This window comes from Mus musculus, chromosome 1, assembly GCF_000001635.26.
Source record: "Mus musculus strain C57BL/6J chromosome 1, GRCm38.p6 C57BL/6J".
NCBI lineage: Eukaryota > Metazoa > Chordata > Mammalia > Rodentia > Muridae > Mus > Mus musculus.
In genome coordinates, this window is record NC_000067.6 from 192,945,301 (window position 1) to 192,972,345 (window position 27,045).

At 39.0% G+C, this 27,045-nt stretch overlaps 1 protein-coding gene across 12 annotated transcripts in view; it reads right to left on the reverse strand.

Annotated features, from left to right (window-relative positions):
* The window catches only part of Syt14 (synaptotagmin XIV), a 153,219-nt gene that overhangs the window by 62,648 nt on the left and 63,526 nt on the right, over nucleotides 1–27,045 (reverse strand). Inside the window, exon 4 of one of the 12 annotated variants that reach the window (XM_011238937.2) lies at nucleotides 20,808–20,922. The exons of the other annotated variants lie outside the window; for them this stretch is intronic. Within the exon in view, the coding sequence (XP_011237239.1) occupies nucleotides 20,855–20,922 (68 nt within the window). The 3' untranslated portion in view covers nucleotides 20,808–20,854. Of the gene's footprint in view, nucleotides 1–20,807; nucleotides 20,923–27,045 lie in introns of those variants that run through there. 12 annotated transcript variants of the gene reach the window in all.

A 27,045-nucleotide genomic window follows, 5' to 3' on the forward strand; every position in this document is an offset into this window, starting at 1 on the left:
TCACAAGAAGCTGCTTACTGTGTTTTCCATCTATATGAAAGGTGAAGAAGAGGGACACATATCAGTGTGAGAAATGGTACTGGTATCAAACACAGTAGTTGCTAGAACTGTACTTTTGTTTGAATGAATATTAGTGGTGAGTGCAAAGAATGCCCTAACAATTGTACCATTCTCTGAAAATATTAAATGAGTGAATCGCATGACATGAGAATTTTGTACCTCAAAAACATCTTAAGTACACACACATACATACACTATCAGGGTTTGAGGAGGGAAAACTATATAATATTCTCACAATACAGAGTCTCAATAGATAAATTATCAAACGTGATAGTTTCAGGCAATATAAAGTAAGACAGAATCTTTCTACCAAGAAGCTTAAAAATTGTCTAACCAAGGGAAAGACCCAGTTTGAAGGAAATTATATAAAATGCAACACTACAGAGTATTGAAAAATGATTCATCATACAGGTACTACTTACATACAGATTCAAATCCCATAAGAACATCAAAGACAAACTTTGGATACCATAAGTCTATATAAAGGAGGCACCAAAGAGAGTACTGATTCCTGGAGGGTAATTTCTTCTGATAGATTTTCTAGAATTTAGACAACAGTCACCCATGAGCAACCTAAGACAAATGTTTAAAACTGTAGCATACACTTTATCCAACATTAGTAAGCAATACAAGATCAAACGGAGACAATGTAAAAGTTGGCAAAGAGATGTCAACCATATGTGCACACCATGGCACACATGTTAAGGTCAGAAAACAGCTTTGGGAGTCAGTTCTCTCCTTCAGCTTTGGGTTCTGGGGATTGGAAGGGTTGTCAGGCTTACTTGGCCAGCACTTCTATTTACTAAGCCATTTTGCTGGACCTATCAGAGCACCGTGCAGCTTTCACTGTGGCTCTACCTCATCATAATCCAAGATTATCATTAAAGGTTCATGGCAAATCACAAAGATTTCTATTTAACAATAATAATCATGAGAATAGTAATAACAATTATTATTATTATTTACTGCTATTATTATTCTCAGGCTTAAGGAATGAATTCTAATACCTTTGAGGCATACAAATAAATGGAAGATAAAAGAATTAATAAAATAATATCATTAAATTATATCTATTACTCTTACCATGCATTTTTTACTGAAACAAAGGTATTTTTTCACATCTGTTCCAAATAAAAGACAATTAATACTTTGCTTTAATAAAATTCAATTTTACTTGATCTAAATCATAAAATAAAAATCTGACAAATGACTGAATATGCAAGTTCACATTGTAACTGATATAAAACATACCAAAGACTAAATATGGAATCATCTTAAGCCCTACGGAGCATGTGTTTGGGTGAATGTGTGTTCAAAGACAGAATATTTTTTTGCTATAAGTAAATTGTTCATAAAATTTTATGCTTGTTATTACATAAAATGAAAAATAATGTTCTTAGGAAAAAAGCATGACTGTCCTGCCCTGTGAAATACACTTAGGTTTTATGCTGGATGAAATCAACAGTGTGACCTGTTGGAGGGTATACACTAATAAAGACAAAAAACGAGAGCAACAAACTAGCTCCTGCTCACTATAGTCACGAACGATGCGATTTCAATACTGCATCGGATGAAACAATGAAGTTCCATTTAGGTTTTATGTAAAAAGACTTAGACATTCTGAGGATTCTTTTTTCTTCATTTTTATAATACCAAATAAGCAGACATCTCAGAAATAGATGTTGAAACAGTAGCAATTTAGGGTTATGAAGCAGCTAAGTGCCTCACAATGTTGATGTAATACAGCAATTATAGATATTTGATATTCAGCAAAAGGCTTTGTTTCCTTGTTATTCATAAAAAAACTACACAATAAGAATATCTCTGTATTTTCAAAGAAAAGGGCTCAAATTTTATAAGGTCTTTGCATTAATGTTTGACCACTGAACTCAGCATTGAAATCTATTATTTTATAACTAAAAATAAAATGAAGAACTAGGAGGGGAAAGGTTGGAAAATGTTAGAATTTTGATTAGCAATCACAGCTGCACCAGAATTAGTTTCTATAGCAACAGGAAGAAATAATGTGTTGAACTGCAATGCAACACAAGATGATTCTTTATAGATTGCAACTCAAAAGAAAATCTTTGAAGAATTCTGTCTTAAAAGAGTTATTAATCTTTTATCCACCATAATTTTCTAAAAGAAAATAATCATTCCTGTCTACTTTTCCTAAATTATTTTAACTCATTCAAATTTAATATGCCCCAAAACTGATTGAAAATGTAATATACCTCAACAGTTAATAATTTGGGCAACTGTCTCATTTGCATTTAAAATAAAACTGCACGCAACCATTGCTAGACCCCTAAGATGGTGTTTTATTTCCTTGACAGTTCAGTCCCTGCCAGGAAAGGCTAAAGGGTACTGCTCTGAATAAATGATGGTTCTGTGGTGACATTGGAATGACAAGCAAACCCTGCATTTTCATCAGTAAGAGGCTAGGTCTCCCTTCCATCAGTGGGCACCCTCATGTCCACAGTGTGATTAAGACAGGGCCCGCTGTGAGCACTCCCTGTTCCTCTCCTCTCCATCTTCTGAGCTCAAAAGTGTCTGTTCCTAACAGTGTATGGTATTATCTCATGGCACCTCCTCTACTTCTACCCAGCTTTGGCAACTAATTAAAAGTGTATGCTTGAACCCTTCATGTCCTTTGCCCTTTTAATGAGACCCTTTACCATGGCTCCAGCCTCTGTGTTCCAGAGCAGCTTGGGAGTTACTATGGAAACCAGTGACAAGCATTCTCCCCAGCTGCTTTCTGTGTCTCATCAGACATAAGAAAACTGACGTGGCACCAATCAAGTCATCCAGACACTACGAATTTTTAATTCTCTTGCTATTTATCTTTTAAAATAATATATTATATATATCCTTTAAATTAACCAAATCATCAAGCTAGTAATATTATTATTTTTTAAATTTGAAAAAAGATCAGAGTAGAAAATATGGGCTGTTATTATTAAGGCTTTAAAGTATAAGCATTAAAATAATATTTTATATTTAGAATAAAATCTGAGATTCGATAAATTTCAGAAGTAAAAACTTCTACCTCTATTAAAGTTAACATCCCATAGGTACAGTCATGTGGCTGGGACACATATCATAAGACAGCTATATGTATGAATGGACACAGTTGGCTCAGGGCTAGGTACTAGCTTGTAACAAAACATATCACTACAAAACAGAATAAATTTTTTTTGTGTTATTAGGCAAAATTGTCAGTAAAAATTATTTGGTCTATGTCAGAAATAATCTCATTCCATCTTCTACTTCCCTCTTTAGCAAACTAACAATAAAATATTTCTATTTAAAACCTCATAATACCTAGAGAGCTGAAGGGGACTGAAACCCCATAGAAGGAACATCAATATGAACTAACCAGTACCCTCAGAGCTCCTTGGAACTATACCACCAATCAAAGAAAACACATGGTGGAACTTGTGGCTCAAGCTGTATATGTAGCAAAGGATGGCCTAGTCGGTCATCAATGGGAGCAGAGGCCCTTGGTCCTGTGAAGGCTCTATGCCTCAGTATAGGGGAATGCCAGGACCAGGAATGGGAGTGGGTGGGTTGGTGAGCAGGGGGTGGGGGTGGGGGTATTTTCAGAGGGGAAACTAGGAAAGGGGATAACATTTGAAATGTAAATAAAGAAAATATCTAATAAAAAAGAAGAAAAAAAATAAAACCTGATACCAAGAATAAGATTTTTTTATGATAAAAAAATAATTGGTATTAAACTTGGCTTGTACATTTTTTTGTTTGCATTTTTCTTTTGTCTGAAAGTCTTTTTAAAATGTCAACATGACAGCATAGAAGGTAAGGCAAAATATCCTAAATTTATTTTTGAAGACAAATGAACACATATTTTCTTAAATTTGCCATAGTTTAAGCTCTTATGTGACTAAAGAACTTACAATTGCAACACAGCAAAAACAAACAGAAATACCTAAGCATACACAAAGCCAAGGGTTAGGTGGGAACAGTGGCTAAGGTAAAGTGCTGCCTTGCTATAAAAGCATGAGGATCCTTAGCATCCATGTAAAAATGTCAAGTGCAGCAACCCTGTGCTGGGGAGGCTGCGACAGGAGGATCCCTGGGCTTCCGGACCAGCCAGGCTCACCCAATCTGTAAGTTCCAGGTTCAGGGAGAGACCTTATCTCAAGTAATAAGGTGATGAGTGATTGAGGAAGGCATCCATACTGATTTCTGTCTCAACACACACACGCACGCGCACACGCATACGCACACGCACACACATCCAAGTCCCTTCTACTTACACACACTGAAACATATACAGACTCATGTACACAGAAAAAATACAAAGTTTCAGTTTGACACTATATATTCCACAGAGGTGCCAAGCCCCCTCTTAATGCCTTAGATTTCCCCCTGACACACACAGAGAGCATCTTCATCGAGAGATCTATCAAATTACTGAAAAGAAACCGTAAGAATAATGGTATCAGACTACCCAACCTGAATGAGAATTACTTGAGCCAAAAATAATGTTATCTCCTAAATTCTTATCAGGACCCACAAGTAATGTTTAATTACTTTTTCTCTATTTCAGAAAATTGTATAGAGAAAGTCTGGAAAAATACGTAAATCCAAGGTTCCTTACTGAATTGACAAGCAGAGAAGACTAAGCCACATACACAAAGCAGGTACTAGGAAGAGTGCTTGGGGAGTCAGAGAAGGGGTCTGTGCTAATCAGCCCCACATGACTTCAGTGGCCTAAGTGTGCCCCACTGAATAGTATGATCTACTTAAACTGAAATTTGACTGTTCCCCGTCTTTTCCTCCTATTGCTTCTTAAAACAGGCATTTACCTTTATATTAGACATTACACAAGTCACTCAAACTCTGCTTCAGAAGAGTACCCATTTGTAAAGACTTTAGTGGGGAGATAAAAACCAATAACAAACACAGGAACCTACCATCAGTGTGTGTTTATACATCCTGGGCCCATCTGTGTTTATAAGATGAAGACAAAAGGCAAATTTCAATTTTAACTATCATGGACTCCTAACATTAAGCAGGTCTATAGCCTTCTCTAAGAACACTGCCAACTGAGACCAAAAGTTCAAATACATGGAGCACATTTCCCATTCAATCCACGATGCACACACACTCAGCTCAGTGTGGGCTTGCTTGAACCTTCAAGTGCAATCCTGGTAGATCAGTGAGGTGCTTCTCAGTGATACAATCTGAAGTGTATCTGCTGCACACAGTGTGTAGTTGATCATGCTAGTTTGTTATTTAGATGATACTATTATACCCTTTGGGTATTACTCTTATTCTCAATGCTATTGGATAAATGTCTTGTTTTGAACCTTTTATTTTCTGTTTTTAGGTACACAATGTATGTATTGCGGGTTCAGATCCAGGCCACCGCAGAAAAGCAAATTAGACTAAATAGCAACAACAAGAAAACAGGAATGACTATATCAGTATCAGAAAAAAATGGATTTAAAAACTTAGCTGCCTATATGAACAGACAGCTAAGGAGTTAATAGTGCTTGCTGCTCTAGGTAGCTCACAACCACCTGTAACTCCAGCTTTGGGGGATCTGATACTCACCTGTGGTCTGCATAGCCACACACACACACACACACACACACACACACACACACACACATATATAATTTTAAAAATGAACTATACATAACAAGGGGACTTGTCGAACGTAAAGGGTCAGTCCATCTGAATGATGTGACCTTCATAAACACATGTGCACCTAGTACCAGTGCATCAAGTGTCATAAAGAAAAACTGTCAATTGAGGAACTAGTCTTCTAGGAAGACACCAGAAGACCTGAAAGCAAGAATTCCAAAAGTTCCATAGCAACACAGCAGCATCAGCCACAAAACTAAATGGCAGAAATCACCTGAATGTTTGTCAACTGATGAACAAAGTGCATTTGCATAGAATGGATCCATATCACAAAAAGTAAAATTATGACATATGACAAAAAAATCAATGACTTAAAGCATATCTAAAAACTAAGGCACACGAGGTAGGTTGGTACCTAGGGGGATATCCCCCTTCTCAGAGGTGAAGGGGAGGGGAGAGAAAGGAGGGGGTAAGGGGCTGTGTGAGGGAGGGACTGGGAGAATGGAAACACTACAATCAGGATGTAAAGTGAATGAATGAATGAATAAATAAATAATTAATTAAATAAATAAATAAACTAATTAATGGGAAAAAACTATGGCAGAACTAGGGAGAAATTAAAAATCTAAATGACCAGATAAACATCTTGTGTTCATGGATTAAAAGGTGTTACTACTGTTAAAATGGCTGTGTTCCTCCAAGCCAATGTACTGGATCAACATAAATGTCACAGCAATTTAACATGAATTCTTTGGAAAAATTGTCAAGCTGACCCTAAAAGCCACATATTATTTTTTTTAACAACCAGCATAGCCCAAACAAACATGAAAATGAAGACAAAAGTAGAAAGACTCAATTTCACAAAGAAGGGCAGACATTTAGATCAAGCAAAGTCCAGAAAAAGACTATGTGTATGACCAATTTGGCTGACAGGGGAGCCATGACACACAGTGAAGAAACAACAATCACTAATCATGGAGCTGGAGCCTTAGTGACCTAACACCACATGTGGAAATTAACTCACAAAGAAAGCACAGGGAAAGCTTCACTCCCTTAGTTATGTGTTGAGGCATGTACAGGCAACAGAAGGAGGAGATAGAGATAGCTGTAGGCATCAGACCAAAATAAATAAATAAATAAATAAATAAATAAATAAATAAATAAAGTATCAAATAACTAAAAAAGAACCCAACTAAAAAATGTATAAAGGACCTAAACATTTTTCAAAGGATATACAGATGTGTCTAATAAGCACATGAAAAGATATTTACAAGTATCAATCATTAGGAAAAACCACCCAAACCAGAAAGATGCTACTTCACACTAACACAATGGTTACTACAAAAAAGAACAGTGTCACAAAATAGAAAGCAGTGAGCCATACAGAATATGTGGCCCCCATGCACTGCTAGTGGGAATGGAATTAGTTGCTGCTCAACTAATGTAAAAAGTTCTATAAAATGTTAAATACAGACTCACCAAATGGCCAGCCCAGCTAAGCCATCCCTTAGGAGAAAGCAGAAATTTAACCAGATCTTTGTACTGTAATGTCCACAGCTCATGACAGCCAGATGGGAAACACAACTCAAGTGGAGGAATGTATAAGCAAAATGTGGTATGTACTATTATCAACTATGAACTGTAGTCGACTATTATCTAGACATAGAAAGAAATAAAGCGCCAACACGTGCCACAACTTGGGTAAACTCTGAAGACATTGTGTTAAATGAGATTAAAGATACAATAGGACACATATTGAATGATCCCACTTCTATGCACTCTTTAGTCTATGTAAAGTTGAAACAGAAAGTAGCAAGTAGTTATCCGTGACTGAGACGAGAGGAACACAAAAGTTGTTGCTATTATTATTATCATCATCAACATTATTATTATTATTATTTTATTAGTAGAACATTCTGGAATAGATAGTGATAGCAATTGTACATCAATGTAAAAGCACTCAGCATTATAATGGCAAATTTTTATATTGATATTTTATATTTTGGTTGCTGTGCCACAATTAATGGAAACAAATAGCTAATTAAAAATAATGTAATTCTCAGAATGCCACAACTTGAGTAAACCTTGAAAACTTTAATTCTGTATCACTTAAAACACAAAAACATAAAAAAACATAAAAAGGTAAATAGTAGGAGCATCTGCAGGAGACATCTTGGTTACCGGACTCCACTGAGACTACTCTGCACAAGTGAGAGTGTGGACTACAAAAGCTAACAGCTTCTGGGACAGGTGAGAGCCACAGAGCTTCTGAGGCAGCCCCCTTTTCGGGCTCTAGACATCCGGGAACCTTCCCTGCCAGAGGATAGGTGTCCACCCAGCCCGGGAGGAGTTTGCCTGAGCATCTGCGGGAGACATCTTGGTTACCGGACTCCACCAAGACTACTCTGCACAGGGGAGAGTATGGACTACAGAAGCTAACAGCTTCCGGGACAGGTCCTGTTTCCGGTCCTCATCTTCTGCCAGGAGGCAAGTCTGAATGCCAGATATCTGTGCACCTTCCCTGAAAGAGGAGAGCCTGCCTGCAGAGAGTGCTCTGACCACTGAAACTCAGGAGAGAGCTAGTCTCCCCAGTCTGCTGGTAGAGAATAACAGTATCACGAGAGGAACAAGCTCTAACCAGAGACAACTATAACAACTGACTCCAGAGTTTACCAGATGGCGAAAGGAAGATGTAAGAATCTTACTGACAAAAACCAAGACCACTCACCAACATCAGAACCCAGTACTCCCACCTCAGCCAGTCCAGGGCACCCCAACACACCCAAAAACCTAGACCCAGATTTAAAGGCATATCTCATGATGATGGTAGAAGACATAAAGAAGGGCTTTAATAACTCACTTAAAGAAATACAGGAGAACACTGCTAAAGAGTTGCAAGTCATTAAAGAAAAACAGGAAAACACATCCAAACAGATGATGGAAATGAACAAAACCATACTAGACCTAAAAAGGGAAGTAGACACAGTAAAGAAAACCCAAAGTAAGGCAATGCTGGAGATAGAAACCATAGGAAAAAAATCTGGAACCATAGATGCGAGCATCAGCAACAGAATACAAGAGATGGAAGAGAGAATCTCAGGTGCAGAAGATTCCATAGAGAACATCTGCACAACAATGAAAGAAAATACAAAATGCAAAAAGATCCTAACTCAAAACATCCAGGAAATCCAGAACACAATGAGAATACCAAACCTACAGATAATAGGAGTAGATGAGAATGAAGATTTTTCAACTCAAAGGGCCAGCAAATATCTTCAACAAAATTATAGAAGAAAACTTCCCAAACCTAAAGAAAGAGATGCCCATGAACATACAAGAAGCATACAGAACTCTGGACCAGAAAAGAAATTCCTCCTGACACATAATAATCAGAACAATAAATGCACTAAATAAAGATAGAATATTAAAAGCAGTAAGGGAAAAAGGTCAAGTAACAAATAAAGGCAAGCCTATCAGAATTACACCAGATTTTTCACCAGAGACTATGAAAGCCAGAAGATCCTGGACAGATGTTATACAGACACTAAGAGAACACAAATTCCAGCCCAGGCTACTATACCCAGCCAAACTTTCAATTACTGTAGATGGAGAAAACCAAAGTATTCCACAACCAAACCAAATTCACACATTATCTTTCCACGAATCCAGCCCTTCAAAATAACAGAAAAAAACCAATACAAGGATGGAAACCACGTCCTAGAAAAAACAAGAAAGTAATCCTTCAACTTACCTAAAAGAAGATAGCCACAAGAACAGAATGCCAACATTAACAACAAAAATAATAGGAAGCAACAATTACTTTTCCTTAATATCTCTTAATATCAATGGACTCAACTCCCCAATAAAAAGACATAGACTGACAGACTGGCTAAACAAACAGGACCCAACATTCTGCTGCTTACAGGAAACCCATCTCAGGGAAAAAGACAGACACTACCTCAGACTGAAAGGCTGGAAAACAATTTTTCAAGCAAATGGTCTGAAGAAACAAGCTGGAGTAGCCATTCTAATATCTAATAAAATCGACTTCCAACCAAAAGTCATCAAAAAAGACAAGGAGGGGCACTTCATACTCATCAAACGTAAAATCTCCCAAGAGGAACTCTCAATTTTGAATATCTATGCTCCAAATACAAGCTCTAGAACTAAAGGAAGCAAATTCACCCAAGAGGAGTAGACGGCAGGAAATAATCAAACTCAGGGGCAAAATCAACCAAGTGGAAACAAAAAGAACTATTCAAAGAATCAACCAATCGAGGAGCTGTTTTTTTGAGAAAATCAACAAGATAGATAAAACCTTTGCCAGACTCACTAGAGGGCACAGGGAAAGCATCCTAATTAACAAAATCAGAAATGAAAAGGGAGACATTACAACAGATCCTGAAGAAATCCAAAACACCATCAGATCCTTCTACAAAAGGCTATACTCAACAAAACTAGAGAACCTGGATGAAATGGACAAGTTTCTAGACAGCTACCAGGTACCAAAGCTAAATCAAGATCAGGTTAATGATCTCAACAGTCCTATATCCCCTAAATAAATAGAAGCAGTCATTAATAGTCTCCCAACCAAAAAAAGCCCAGGACCAGATGGGTTTAGTGCAGAGTTCTATCAGACCTTCAAAGAAGATCTAATCCCAGTTCTTCACAAACTATTCCACAAAATAGAAGCAGAAGGTACTCTACCCAACTCATTCTATGAAGCCACAATTACTCTGACACCTAAACCACAAAAAGACCCAACAAAAATAGAGAACTTCAGACCAAATTCCCTTATGAATATCGATGCAAAAATCCTTAATAAAGTTCTCGCTAACCAAATCTAAGAACACATCAAAACAATCATCCATCCTGACCAAGTAGGTTTCATCCAGGGATGCAGGGATGGTTCAATATATGGAAATCCATCAACATAATCCACTATATAAAAAAACTCAAAGACAAAAACCAAATGATCATCTCGTTAGATGCGGAGAAAGCATTTGACAAGATCCAACACCCATTCATGATAAAAGTCTTGGAAAGATCAGGAATTCAAAGCCCATACCTAATTATGATAAAAGCAATCTACAGCAAACCAGTAGCTAACATCAAAGTAAATGGTGAGAAGCTGGAAGCAATCCCACTAAAATCAGGGACTAGACAAAGCTGCCCACTTTCTCCCTACCTATTCAAAATTGTACTTGAAGTCCTAGCCAGAGCAATTCAACAACAAAAGGAGATCAAGGGGATACAAATTGGAAAGGAAGAAGTCAAAATATCACTTTTTGCAGATGATATGATGGTATATATAAGTGACCCTAAAAATTCCACCAGAGAACTCCTAAGCCTGATAAACAGCTTCAATGAAGTAGCTGGATATAAAATTAACTCAAACAAGTCAATGGCCTTTCTGTACACAAAGGATAAACAGGCTGAGAAAGAAATTAGGGAAACAACACCCTTCTCAATAGTCACAAATAATATAAAATACCTTGGCGTGACTCTAACTAAGGAAGTGAAAGATCTGTATGATAAGAACTTCATGTCTCTGAAGGAAGAAATTAAAGAAGATCTCAGAAGATGGAAAGATCTCCCATGCTCATGGATTGGCAGGATCAGTATAGTAAGAATGGCTATCTTGCCAAAAGCAATCTACAGATTCAATGCAATCCCCATCAAAATTCCAACTCAATTCTTCAATGAATTAGAAAGGGCAATTTGCAAATTCATCTGGAATAACAAAAAACCTAGGATAGCAAAAACTCTTCTCAATGATAAAAGAACCTCTGGGGGAATCACCATGCCTGACTTAAAGCTGTGCCACAGAGCAATAGTAATAAAAACTGGATGGTACTGGTATAGTGACAGACAAGTAGACCAATGGAATAGAATCAAAGACCCAGAAATGAACCCACACACCTATGGTCACTTGATCTTTGACAAGGAAGCTAAAACCATCCAGTGGAAAAAAGACACAGCATTTTCAACAAATGGTGCTGGAACAACTGGCAGTTATCATGTAGAAGAATTCGAATTGATCCATTCCTATCTGCTTGTACTAAGGTCAAATCTAAGTGGATCAAACAACTCCACATAAAACCAGAGACAGTGAAACTTATAGAGGAGAAAGTGGGGAAAAGCCTCGAAGATATGGGCACAGGGGAAAATTCCTGAATAGAACAGCAATGGCTTGTGCTGTAAGATCAAGAATCTACAAATGGGACCTCATAAAATTACAAAGCTTGTGTAAGGGTCTTGAACCCGAGGAAAAGTTAATGTCAGTGAAGAATACCTGGGGAGAGATTGGAAGGAAAGAGGAGAAAAAACAAAAGAAAAAAGACTTTGTGGCCAGAATGACGGAGGCAGCAGGGAGGATATTTGGTGATCCAGAAGCAGCTATGCCTTTAATTGAACAATTGGTTTATGAACATGCTACGCAGGAATGCAGATCAGCAATTACACCTAGAAAGAGTAAGGGGTTACAGGACTGGTTAAAGGTTTGTCGTGAGCTTGGAGGGCTGCTTACTAATGCTGGATTGGCAGCAGCCATTCTGCAGGGGAGGAGGCGCTCGGATTCAACTGAGCTCAAACTTTGTTTTAATTGTGGCAAACCAGGACATTTAAAAAAGGACTGCAGAGCCCCTATAAAAAGGACAGCACCAGGATTGTGTACTAAATGTAAAAAAGGATATCATTGGGCTAAGGACTGTCGTTCAATTAGAGATATACGAGGCAGGCTCTTGCAGCCTACAAGGTCTTATTGTCCACCCTGGAGTTGTAGATCAGGATTATAAAGGGGAACTTCAGGTTCTCTGTTCTTGTCCTCAAGTTGTCTTTTCTATATCACAAGGGGACAGAATAGCTCAACTAATAATTTTGCCAAGCCTACATGGCTGTTTTCCTTCCTCTGGTATTCCTCGAGCTGCCAGAGGGATTGGTTCTACTGGAAATGATTCTGATTACTTAATAATGCCTTTAGATTGTTGTCAAATTTTATCTACTCCTCATGTAGGGGTAAACCCCCATGGCGTCAGGCCATTACAGGTCTGGCAAATGGATGTCACGCATATTTCCTCCTTTGGGAGAAATCAATATTTACATGTCTCTATTGACACCTGCTCTGGCATCATGTTTGCCTCTCCTTTAACAGGAGAAAAAGCCTCACATGTGATTCAACATTGCCTTGAGGCATGGAGTGCTTGGGGGAAACCCAAACTCCTTAAGACTGATAATGGACCAGCTTATACATCTCAAAAATTCCAGCAGTTCTGCCGTCAGATGGACGTGACCCACCTGACTGGACTTCCATACAACCCTCAAGGACAGGGTATTGTTGAGCGTGCACATCGCACCCTCAAATCCTATCTATTAAAACAGAAAGGGAGAGTTGAGGAGGCTCTACCCCGAGTACCAAGAGTGTCTGTGTCTATGGCACTCTTTACACTCAATTTTTTAAATCTTGATGCTCATGGCCATACTGTGGCTGAACGTCATTGTTCAGAGCCAGATAGGCCCAATGAGATGGTTAAATGGAAAGATGTTTTATGTAACAAATGGAAAGGACCGGATCCTATTTTGATAAGATCCAGGGGAGCTGTTTGTGTTTTTCCACAGAATGAAGCCAATCCATTTTGGATACCAGAAAGACTCACCCGAAAAATCCAGACTGACCAAGGGAATACTGATGTCCCTCGTCTTGGTGATGTCCAGGGCGACAATAACAAAGAGAGAGCAGCATTGGGGGATAATGTTGACAATTCCACTCCCAATGCCGGTGATGTATAATGCTCAAGTATTCCCCCGCTTTTTTATCACTAACAAGGAACTGGGTTTGGCCTTGTTCAGACAAAAAAAAAAAAAGGGATTTTGGGATATCGGCCATTATTGTTAGCATTGTCGCTACGGTGGCCGTTTCCACCTCCCTTACAGCCTCGGCCTTGGCTCTGTCTGGACAGGTCCAGACGACTGACACCATTAACACATTGTCAGCCTCGGTGACAACAGCCACAGATAAACAGGCCTCAGCTAATGTCAAGATACAGGGAGGTCTCATGCTGGTTAATCAACGCATAGATCTTGTCCAGGAACAACTAGATGTATTATGGCAAATAGCTCAGCTGGGATGTGAACAAAAGTTTCCGAGATTGTGCGTTACTTCCATTCAGTATGAGAAATTTACTAGGGCAGCTAATTTGTCAAAAAGTCTTTCTCAGTATATGTTACAGAATTGGACGGCTGAATTTGAACAGACCCTTCAGGAATTGAGACTTGGCATCATTCAGGTCAACTCCACGTGCTTGGACCTGTCCCTGACCAAAGGATTACCCAATTGGATCTCCTCAGCATTTTCCTTCTTTAAAGAATGGGTGGGGGTAAGATTATTTGGAGATACACTTTGCTGTGGATTAGTGTTGCTTCTCTGGTTGGTCTGTAAGCTTAAGGCCCAAACTAGGAGAGACAAGATGGTTATTGCCCAGGCGCTTGCAGCACTAGAACGTGGTGCTTCCCCTGATATATGGTTATCTATGCTTAAGCAATAGGTCGCTGGCCATTCAGCTCTTGCACCTCACGAGGCTAGTCTCATTGCACGGGATAGAGTGAGTGTGCTTCAGCAGCCCGAGAGAGTTGCACGGCTACGCACTGCAGTAGAAGGGCTCTACGGCATGTCATCTTTCAAGAAGGTTGAGTGTCCAAGTGTTCTTCCCCCAGGAAAAACGACACGGGACCAGACCAGGACCCCTCTGGGTGATGAGCCTGGGAGGAGGTTTTGTGTACGGCTCCTTTACCTGCACACTGGGGATTTGACCTCTATCTCCACTCTCATTAGAATGGGTGGCCTATTGCTCCTAAATAAAAGAAAAGGGGGAGATGTGGGGAGCCGTCCTCACATTCGCCATTACAAGATGGCACTGACATCCTGTGTTCTAAGTAGTAAACAAATAATCTGTGCATGTGCCAGGGTAGTTTTCCACTCCATGTGCTCTGCCTTCCCCGTGAAGACAACTCGGCCAATGGGCTGCAGCCAATCAGGGAGCGACACATCCTAGGCGGAGGATAATTCTCCTTAAAAGGGACGGGGTTTTGCCATTTTCGCTCTGGCTCCTGAAGAAGTAAGCAATAAAGCTTTTGCCGCAGAAGATTCCGGTTGTCCTGAGCATGTTCTTGCTGGTGGAACAAAAGCTCGGGCAATACACAATAGACCCAAGACAGAGTAGAAGGTTTGAGGCAAGGCATTGTTTACATGGGGAATGAGAAGACATGAAGCTGCATGATAAAAACACAAGACAAGCTTCATATACAACTACTCTAGCTAATCCCAGTCAAGGCCAAATGAAAAGCAAACACACACACACACACAAACACACACATGTTACATAGCTGTTATGACATAAAGTAGAAGGATGGGTAAAATGAAAAGCTGTTCTGGAACAAGGACTGTGAAACGTCACACTGATCATTAAGACCAGCACTAAAGGGTAGTCAAGAAACATCCCATGAAACCTCACTGTGATCTCAGCAAAAATAGCACCAGGACTGCTTTACAATTCATCTCTAAGGACTGGTGTGAAGAATAATGGGAAATCTGACAAAATTCTACAATATTAGACACTGCAACTGGGAAATTAATTAGAATCAAGTTAAAAATAGGCAAAATCTCAAAAGAAAACTGAGCACATGCCAAAAATAGTATTTTAAGGCTATAATTACAAATGAGATTGTTCAGCAAATAATATAGTACAAGTGGTAAACAATTTGGAAAATATGGCTAAACATTGCATAAGTCTGTTGTTCAGGCTCCACTTCCCTGCCCATCAGAGGTAGTGGGAAAGAAAGGATATTGGGGGAGTGGACCTGTTTGGAAAGGTTCTTTGAAGCAACTCCTGTCTGTGTTGTCTGGAAACTGGCAGTTCAGTTCACAGGTCGATCCACTCGCAAACACTTCACAGATACACCAGCAGTCCAGTTCTGTAGAGTCGGAATCACAAACATGACTCAACAGTGGAGTCACTACCTACCAGAGACAGCCAGGCCTCAGCCTTCACACAAGTCAGCAGGGGGACCTAGAGAGATGCCAGAAGTTCTGGCTGTGCCTTTCTCAGCAAATCGAAGATCAGTGAAGATGAGAGACCTTTGCACAGCTAGCTGTACTAGGAAGCCAAGCTCAGCCCTGTCACTGCCCGTCAAGTTCTATTTATACCCTACAAACATGGCATGTCCTCCAGGGGTCTTGCCTCAGTTCTTACATCTGTCTCAGCTGACATCACTCTGCTAATCAGCCTGAGTCCCCGGAAGTAGCAAGAAACTACAGCACACCACCAGAAATTTTTTGGTGTTTGGCTCTATGGAGTCCCAAAAATTATAGCTCAAATTTGCAATGTAAGGGGGACTAATACGTGTATGTTGTTAGCAAAGAATCCTTCATCATGTGTCCTTTCACATGCTTGCTTTAACAGAACATCTTTTCACCTATGTCAGCTTCTGTGAAACGTTCCTTCACAAGTATGCCTTAGTCTTTCACCTGTGTTAACTTTAATGAAATGTTACTTCACGTGTTTGCCCCAGCAAAACACCATCCAACACACTGACCTTCCAAAGAACACTTAAAATTTCCACTTCACCCCATGGCTCCACAGCTCCTTGGTCCCCATATAAGTACTCAATGCAAAACAAGACAGAACTAGATCAAAGATGCACAGCCATAAAGCTAAAAACTCCTAAAGTTGAATCATTAGATTCGTGTATTTAATTGGAATATCTATAGAATCCAGCAAACTAGAAGGGGAACATCACTGCTCACATGACCAAACTACTCAATCATAAAATTTTTGTGTCAGATCTACTCAGCACTATGGACACACCAAATTCTCAATGATTACAGGTACATCCTCAACCATGTCAGTCCATTAACATGAAGATACAGTAATAAATTTATGAAGGAATTAATGCAATAGAGGTTTCAACAGTATCTGATGTAATGAAAACTCCTAAAGTTGAATCATTAGATTCGTGTGTTTAATTGGAATATCTATAGAATCCAGCACTAGAAGGGGAACAGCTATTACAGTTTTAAAGACAATGTATAGCTAGAATGATATAATATGTCAAAGATAAAATCTGTAAATAGAATCAATTGTTTTTTCCCCACTTTAAAGTGAGAGTGAAAGGTACAGAATTTTGAGATCAGAATGCCAACTATTCTTTGTAACACTGTAATCTAGGGAAAACAAAAACAAAAAACAAAAAGACATGTTGATGGGAGGGTGGTATGATAAAGATCAAAAACTTTCTGATTTAAAAATGGGTTAGAAAATGCCTAAGCTGACAACCTATGGAAGGGAATCTTTATCTACTTCCACATTATTATGCTCTTATTCCCAGAAGTCCATAAAATGAGAAAAAAAAAGTAACTCTGATCTTTGGATCGCCCCCGTACAGTTTCACACTTCGAACATAAAATCTGATATACAGTTGGTTGTTGGTTCTGTCTTTACCTGCACACAGGCACTGCTAGGTACTTAACATTCAGAACACATCCACACTACCACCCAACGGCTAATGCAGCACACTCAGCCATCCGTCATCCAACCAGTGCTCTCAGGCTGTAGCTCTAAGTCAGTATTGCTACTAAAAAGCCAGGATGAGACCTGAGTATGAATAATCTATACCTCATTTTCCTTTCTAAGCAACAGGTTGATATTTTCTAACACACTTTGCCAAAAATACAAAATTATTGTAGAACAGATATTTACTGCTATTGAAAAAGAAACAAATAAGAAACAATAAGCAGTCTGAGAAAATAAATTCTAAGTAATTAAAGAGACAAAACAGAATTTGATCCAAATAGCAAAGCTCACAAAATAACACTACATTATATGACATTTTGACAATAATCAAAACAAACATAAAATTACAAAACCAAGCTGGGTGTCATGTTGAGAACTGGGATTTCCTTTTAAGATAATGTTTAGTTTACAGTTTATACAACTAAGTTTATTTTCACTTAAACTCTCTATTAGTCCTATTACTACATCTCTAAATCTGATAGAAACAACCAAAGCTTAGAAAGGTGTGAATCTATCAAATGAAGTTGAGGTTCTGGTAAAACAGCATGCCAGAGAAAGCAGTGGATCTATCACATGGTTTCTGGATGTCTGTCTGCTTCAAAGTGAAGTTTGCTCTTAACGGAATGAGAAAGACAACCGAGATCTATCCTGAGGCAACTAAAAACATACATGTTTATCAATGACTTGAAATGTGAATCACATTGATGAGCCTCTAAGTTAAAACTCTCAGAAGCAAAACTAACTGTATATTCTGTTAAATATTCACAGAAGTTTCAAACTTAGCTAGTCATTTAAAGAAACACTCTAGATACAACCAACATCACTGCTCACATGACCAAACTACTCAATCATGAAATTTTTGTGTCAGATCTACTCAGCACTATGGACACACCAAATTCTCAATGATTACAGGTACATCCTCAACCATGACAGTCCATTAACATGAAGATGCAGTAATAATATTTATGAAGGAATTAATGCAATAGAGGTTTCAACAGTATCTGATGTAATGAAAAAGATTCACTTGGCAGGCCTTTGGGAGATTCAGTGAAGACATGAAGGCCATTTTATACAGACAAAAATAATCTCAGGGTCACAAAAACGACTCCCTCAGGCTTTTGAGGAAAAAGAAAACTTAAATATTCAAATGACATAATAGAGAAAAGATATTTCAGCAACTGAGACCTTTACTGAACTAGAAGCATATAAAAATCACTGTTTGATAAAAGTGTTTAGTAAGTGTTCTTTAAGAAAATAGGAGGAAAACAAACTTATAGCAATTCAATCACCAAGTAAAGTTAGAAAAACTGACAGAGACATTTAAAGTCACATCAGTAAGGAGAAGGAAACTGGTCCAGAAGTCAGGCTCATGAGCCAATAACTCCAACATGTTCAACTGCACTTAATGTGTTCTGTTCTTTCCTCTCCCCTTCTTCTCTCCCTTCCTTCCTTCCCTCCCTCTTCTTCCTCTCCACCTTCCTCCCTCTCCACCCTCCTCCCTCTTTTTTTTTTTTTTTTTAATGACAGGGTTTTTCTGTATAGCCTGAGCTATCCTGAAACTCACTCTATAGACCAGGCTGGCCTAGAATTCAGATCTGCCTGCCTTTGCCTCCCAAGTGCTGGGATTAAAGGTGTGAACCACCACCCAGATCTATACTTCCTTTCTTAAGATGATTTACTGTTCTTGAAATTTTCACACAGTCTGTATGTGTGATTCTATGTTTATGTGTATGAATGTGTAAGTGTGTGTGTATGTGCAGACAGAGACTAGAGAACAATCATGGATGTCACTCTTTAGGTGTGATAGGCCTGCCCGCCTTCCTTCCTTTCTTGCTTCCTAAAACATATTTTCCCACTGTCTGAAGACCCATCAAATAGCCTAAACTATTGAAAACTAAATGAAATCTTGGATTATAAATTACATGCCTAGTCTATTTAATTATGTTAGACAGAGATTTGTTCACTCTATAGCTCACTCTGGCCTTGACCCTTGGCCTCAGGCTTGGATGGTGGCTTAGAGATGTGTACCACTACACTCAGAAAAGGTTCTTTTCCCTTATTTTGTAGTGTCTTCTACATTCTAAGCACATACTTTCCCTATCACTTACATACCAACTTGATTTTGTGCACCTAATTTCATTCATTATGTCAGAAGTTATAAAAATGAAATGAAACTTTGAACATTCTCTTCAGAAGACAGCAAGCACCTCAGAACATGAGAACTTGGGTGAGCCTTACATAAAACTGCCTGATCTGGCCTTCAAAATGAGTAACCGAGAGCTGGCTCCACACTAAACCAGCACAGGTTACAGTGCTAGGATTAGAAGCCTTTCCTGCCAAGCAGACTGCTAAATATAGACCAGCACAACTGTGCACAGGGGCTCTAGTCCTCACCTGTGTTAAGAAAAAGAAGAGGGAGATGCTTACAACTTTCCATGGTGACTCAAGCACAGCCGGAGTTAAGGCAAGGTTCAAGCACAGCTCAGATCCCTCTCCCACATGCAACTAACTGCACAGTGCCTGTCACTCTACTTCCTACCTCCCAGCTGCCAGCTCCCTCTTCTCCATCCTGAACTGGTCAGACTTGTGTCCACTGCTGTATGGCAGGGTGAGAAGGACCCAGCAAAAGCACTGTAAGCAAAGATATCTGAGAGTGTCTGGCAAGTTAAAGGGCAAAGTGAGTGACACATTTCTAAAAGTGTACGAGATGTTTACTTTCACAACAGACGGAAGGCATTCCAGGGCATAGATGTGACAGCAGAGAAAAGTGGTAGCCTCCATGCATAGGAAGCCCTCCCTGTGCCAATCTATCCCAGAAGCTCTGCTGGCAAGGTATCTCCTCCTCAGAAGAAAACATGCTGCACATGAACTGAAAGAGCATGCCCTTGAACTGTTAAGACTTCAGAGATCAATACTCTGAAAGGTGTCCCCAAATCCACAACTCGTCCTTTCTCCTGTAGAAATAAGTGTTGTGCCACAGCAATAAATGCCGATCAGTACAGTTCAGAAGGGAGCTGACAACACATCATGGTTGGCTGAACCAGACAGAGAACAAGCAGGAACAGAAGACATGCAGAAGACACACAAAGAGTGATAGTCTGTTCTGATTGGAAGGACAGACTGGTATTCCTAGAATTCTTGATACTGACAGGACTGGAAAGCAGACTAGAGTCTATCAACACCATCAGGATTACCTGGAGACTGGTACCCAAATACAATGAGAAAATGGGTAATGACTATGTTCCCTGGCACTATCAGGGACTACGTTCACAATAACTGACTCTATTTTTTTTTTCAGTTAGTACAGAAAACAGATCAAAGTCAAAGTCTCCAAACTTAAAACAACAGGAAAATAAGATTGCTAACTACTCCCATTTGATCAATACATACTGTGTCCACGTATCATATCAACACATTATGGTACAAATAGTCCAAAATGCCCTATTTCACACGTTAACAAAAGTCTTTAAAATCTTTGAGATGGAAATTTCAATTAGCTTGGCTTGATCACTCTAATACTTACTTTTCTATTCTGTAATAAAATACCATGAACAAGGCAACTTACAAAAGGAGTTTACTTAGAAATCCATTCCAAAGGATAAAAGTCCATTATATTAGGGAGACATGACAGCAAGGCACAGCATTTCAGCAGGAGCAGGAAACTGAGGGCTCATGTCTTGAACTAAAGCATGGAGTAGAGTGCATGAAATCAGAATGGTGTTTTAAACTCTCAAGCTCATCTTCAGAACAAGGCCACACACCCTAACTCTCCCCATACAGCAGCACCAACCTTGGACCAAGAGTTCAAATGCCTGAGACTTCAGAGGAGATGTTTCAAACCAACACAAACACTATACACATGTATCAAACTATTACACTGTACCCATACATATCTAAAATTTAATTTAGTTATTAATTATTAATAATAATTCAATAACTTTATTACTAATTAATAATTAGTAATTAGTACTAGTTATTTAGTTATTAATTTAGTTAAAAATTTAAATAGTTATACTTTTAATCTGAGAATCAACATTAACATGATCCTATTTGTGTCTATAAGCTGAAAAAGCATGATAATATTTATGCTATATGTCTATGTCTCTACATCACTAGTTCTCAACCTTCTTATTGCTGCAACCCTTTAATATAGTTCTTCATGTTGTGGTGACTCCCAATCGTAAAATTATCTCTGTGGCTACCTCACATCTGAAATTTTGCTGCTGTTATGAATCATAATGTAAATATCTGTATTTTCCGATATAGGTCACTCCTGTGAAAGAGTCGTTCAAATCCAAAGCAGTTGTGGCACACAGGTTGAGAACCACTGTCCTTGATAGACAGACACATGCTCTTCATTGCTAGCATGCATATTCATTTCTCTTAGGTTAGCAAGGGTGATCTTAGGAATTCTTGGCTTACATAGCCTTTTGTCAATCACTACAGAACTTCACATTGGTCCTTATTAATTATGAAGTAATATTCTAGTCAGGTTGGCTGTAGTAGCTTTTGTTGCTATCTGTGGTGGTTTCTTTACAAGTACATGAAATTCTTGTGAGTGAAGGTTCAGTGTCATTTCAGGTTCTCCAGTTACCAAACTTTTTAGAACAAGATAGCACCTCTCAATCTGTAGCTAGCAGTCCATACTTCCAGGCCTCTACTGTGCACGTTCCTCTAGAAGGAGCCTCAAAAACATCCCTCCGCCCTGCAGAGTTTTGAATGCCCACCTAGGATGGTAAGCTAAGGTCCCAGCTCCTTGCCTTGCTTCATGGACATGGGTGGCAACAGGAGCACAGCCGTGAGATTCTTCATGAAACTAGCAGCAGCTTAGGCTCTGAAATTAGTGTTAGCTATTTGACACTGTGAGAATTTAAACTTCTTCAAAACACTAGTTGTTATGTGAACACGCTTTTGTTTAATCTCAGGTGTGGGATAAGCAGCTGCTTCACACCAGGTGATTCTGATTGGCTTCATGCATTCGCAGGGGCAAGGTTTTTGCCAGCTGCATATACTTTAATTCTGGGGACTCTGTAGAGGGTATATGTGGGACAAGTGGAACTGTGTCACCAGACAAAAAACTGGGAAGGTTGAACTGATTAAAAAACCCCGTTATTCTCATATCTGAGAGCAATAGGCATTTCATCTGCTCCTGACCCAGTTTCTGTCCTGGAGCACATAAGGACAGCCCCCCATATGAGGATCATGACAGCTAGTCACATAGCACAGAGTTCTCCATGGCAATGAGGTATCTAGATGGGCCGGAACAGAGGGTTTAACCAATAAGCTTCTCTTTCTGAACATTCCTTCCTGTAAAAGGTATTTAATCTCTGGTCAGCCCTGAGTAAGTCATATGCACCCATTTTCCACGATGAACAACGAATAAACAGTATGTACAAGCAAGGACTGCCTCATCAAGAACTGCTGTGGGGGAAAGCTTTAGTCATACAGAGCCACACTGCCTAAGTCTCCCACAGAAGGCCCACCCCTCTGGGTTCCCAGACACCCAACCCTGAGCTAAGCCAGAGATTCCCCCCACACCCTCCAACTCCCCACCCCCACAGGCCTGGGAATTTGGGAACCCCTGCCTCTTCGACCTCAGTTTTCCTCTTTTCTCACCAGAGCTTGGGCCTCCATCTTAGGCTACATTCACAGCCTAATGCTTCCAGTTTTGTCTGCCCAGTGGAGTTCATACACCCCTTCCCTAGAACCACAGGTATAGTATATATGAGAGAGCCCTGAGAGGGTCTGAAGCACCTGCTGCTCCCCCTGCTACTAGAATAGCCTGGCAATGAAGATAGGACTTGTTCCAAGGAACTCAATGTTCCCTATCAACAAGAAGTAGTCTAAAGAGGTCTATGCCAGCTTTCCCTGCTAATCTTTCTCTACTACCTAGTACAGCAGGGTTGGAAGGGGTTGGAGTGGAATAAAGGTTGGAAGGATGGTAGATAAGAATCCAATAAAATAGCTAAAAAAAAAATACACCAACACTAGATAGATCTAAAATCATTCTTGGGCTCCTGAAGGAAAATGCAATACACACATACAAACACACATACACAATACACACACACACACACACACACACACGTATTTAATAAGAACACATTGTTTTTTCTGTTAAAGCAAAGTGAAGTAATGAAGTACTCAATTTTTAAAAAGATTTATTTATTTTATTTTATGTATATCACTACTCCACCTGCATGTACACCTGTGTGCCAGAAGAGAGCCTTAGATCCCATTACAGATGGTTGTGAGCCACCATATGGTTGTCGGGAATTGAACTCAGGACCTCTGCAAAAGCAGGCAGTGGTTTTGACCACTGAACCATCTCTCCAGCCCATGAAGTGCTCAAATTTGATAGGGATAAGTCAAAGATAACAGTTGTTGATGCAGACAAACTTGTCAATAGGCAAACAATCCTAGAATACGGATGGATAGTAGCAAGAATATACAACAAAAGAGCAAATGAGCATGACACTAAATAAATGTTAGTAAATAATAAATAAATGCTAATGTATTTAGGTGAGAGTTATCAGTGAGTTCTAAAACAAAGGAGACACTGGGGAATAGACTGCTTAGTATCTAGCATTGGCTGGAATTGTTTATTCCTGAGAATGTGGAAATGGACTGTAAAATAAAGTACTTTAATGGTCCACCACACACTTGAGTCCTGTCATCCACCTAGAATATGTCCCAAACTGTTCACTTGAAAAAGGTGAGTGTGATGGTTTCTATATGCTTGGGCCAGGGAGTGGCACTATTAGGATATGTGGCCTTGTTGGAGTAGGTGTGTCACCATGGTCATGGGCTTTAAGACTCTTGTCCTAGCTGCCTGGAAGCCAGTCTTCTCTTAGAGGCCTGCAGATGAAGATGTAGACCTCTCAGCTCCTCCTGTACCATGCCTGCCTGGATGCTGCCATGTTCTTGCCTTGATGATAATGGATTGATTGAACCTCTGAACCTGTAAGCCAGTCCCAATTAAATGCTGTGCTTTTAAGAGTTGCCTTGGTCATGGTGTCTCTCACAGCAATGAAAATGCTAAGACAATCTCCTCAAATCTTGAAATGTGTTTATGATGTTAGCAAATAAGAACTGATGGATCCGTGGTAGAGTATTTATCAGCATTAATGAGGACCCGAGCCAATGACTATAAATCAAGTAATTTTAAGACAAATTGGGTAATTTTCTTTGTATTATATAATTCAAGTATTAACTATAATTACATTTAAAATGTTTCTCAAGAGCAAATAAATGTACTATAAAATTTTCAAAAAATAGTATAATCAATGAAGACAGAATTTCCTAAAGACTTAGAAGTTTTAAAGTCATGTAGAAAATGTTCTACCTTAAACAGAATTTTAAAACAGGCACCTCCACAAGCAACCTCAACGTGGACTTCCACATTCTAAATCCAAATGCTACCTCCAGGCAGCCAGGCAGTTAGTGACCCTGACTCCAAATACTACTTCAACCATAACACTGGAAGATGAGAATCTGCATTTCATTTGAACATTTTCTTATTCATGTTAATGTGATTTTTATGTGTGATACAAAAATTATTTTTAAAATGTAATATTTTCATAAATGAACTATTTGAGTAAATATATGCTATGTCTTTTTATTCACCTTCCAACTGGATATATCTTTATTGGTATTTTAAAAAATATTTCATTTACAGGTTAGTGAGGTGGCCTAGCAGGTCAAAGTGCTTAGCCTTAGAAACTTACTTGGAACCACAGCAGGATTAAACTTACTCCTAAACGTTGCCCTCTAACCTTCATATACCGTGGCATAAACACACATACTCAGACACATAATCACACACACTAAATAAAACAAAATTAAAATTCAAAACATTTTATTTGTGATTAACATGTACTGACTGTAAATATTTATGAATGGTGTTCAGTGTGATCTGTTGACACGAGCATTGATCAATCTCCTTCACCCTCCCTGTTTATCAATGCAAACTTATTGTTATCCCAGAGACAGACAAATGATCAAAGGAAGTGTTTTTCAAAGCCTTAACAGATAAAAATTCTTTCAAAAATGTTGGTAGTATTAGTGTGGTTTCAAATTTCATTTAATTTAATTTGAAAGAGGGAAAATAGAAACAAGTGAGAACAAGGAAAATATGCCTTCTTCTCAAGTGCACTGGATTTATAAAACTGAAATGTGTTAGCATGAAAGTAAGGAGGACCTGAAATAAATGAAGTCCCAATTAACTACATTCAAAACACACACACACACACACACACACGCTCAGGGGTGGGGAGGGAGGAAGGAGAGAGAGAGAGAGAGAGAGAGAGAGAGAGAGAGAGAGACAGAGAGAGACAGAGAGAGACAGAGAGAGACAGAGAGAGACAGAGAGAGACAGAGAGAAGGGAAGGGAAGGGAAGGGAAGAGAAGAGAAGAGAAGAGAAGAGAAGAGAAGAGAAGAGAAGAGAAGAGAAGAGAAGAGAAGAGAAGAGAAGAGAAACAAAAACGGGGTAAGAAGGAGGAAGAGGAAGAAAAAGGGAAAGAAAGAGGAGGGGGAGTAGGAGGATGAGGATAAGGAGACCATGATGACATATATTCATGATGACATATATTTAAGTGGAGTTGCAGAAATTCCTTGGTAAGAGCACTTAATGTGCTTACATAAGTAGTGAGTTCAAATCTCCATGATGCACATAAAAGTCTGTGTGCCAACAAATGCACCTGTAACCCCAGTGCTTCATGGGCAGAGACAGGTTTGCTTGAGCTTGCTAACTACAGGATGGCTTGCCATTCAGTTAAGGACACCTGAGATCCTCTTCTGACTTCCACAAGTGTGCATACAAAATTTGCAGAAAACTGAAGAGGTAAAAACAGTCCATCATTTTTTTTTTCCATCATTCTTTTATATAACCATTATTTTGGTCTCAAAGCCAGAAAAGGACACATATACTACAACCCTGTAGACTCTGTGATTACTGGTGCAAAATACTCAATGAAAAACCAGCCAATAGAATCCAGCAATGTATTAAAATAATTTAATAACTCAGTCCTTGGAATGCAAAGATAGTTTCATCAGTATAATAAACCATAGTAGCAGAATGAAGGAAAACTTCAGCTGTGGTTTGTGGAGGGTGCATGTATAACCGGGCGGGGCATTGTATAGGGGACTTTTGGGAAAGTAATTGGTTCATGAGTGTTCTAACCTCACCAGTTGATTAGCACATCTGTCAATTTATAACTTGAGGCTATCACTGGGGTTGATGCTACAAGTGAGTCACTGGGGTGTGCTTGGAAAGGTATATATTGTCATCAAAGTTGAGATGAGACCATGCCTTCTCCCCCATGTTGCTCTGCCCCAAGACAAACCCAGAGATAGAGCCAAGTGATGACAGATATTCTGTAATCATAGACCCAAATAAATCTTCCCTTTTTAAAGTCATTTTTATGGATATTTTATCACAGCAATGAAAAAGATAACATAAATACATCTCAAAATAGATCTTCTCAATTGGTTAGAAAAAGCATTTGATACAAAATGTGCTTACATAAGTAGTGAGTTCAAATCTCCATGATAATCAGCACTTTTTCATGATTAAAGAAACCATAAAAACCAAAACAAAACTCAACAAACCAAGAAGTGTAAAAATTATCTCAAAATAATAGGGTCAAGCAGGAAAAGCCCATATCAAATACAGCATTTAGTGATAGAGACCAAAGCTTAGAGTTTAAAGAAGGCAAGGACACCCACCTCCTGCCACACCTACTCAGCCTGAAATGAAATACTAGTGTTTTAACAAGTTAGGAACAGAGGAAAGGTAAAATGTTT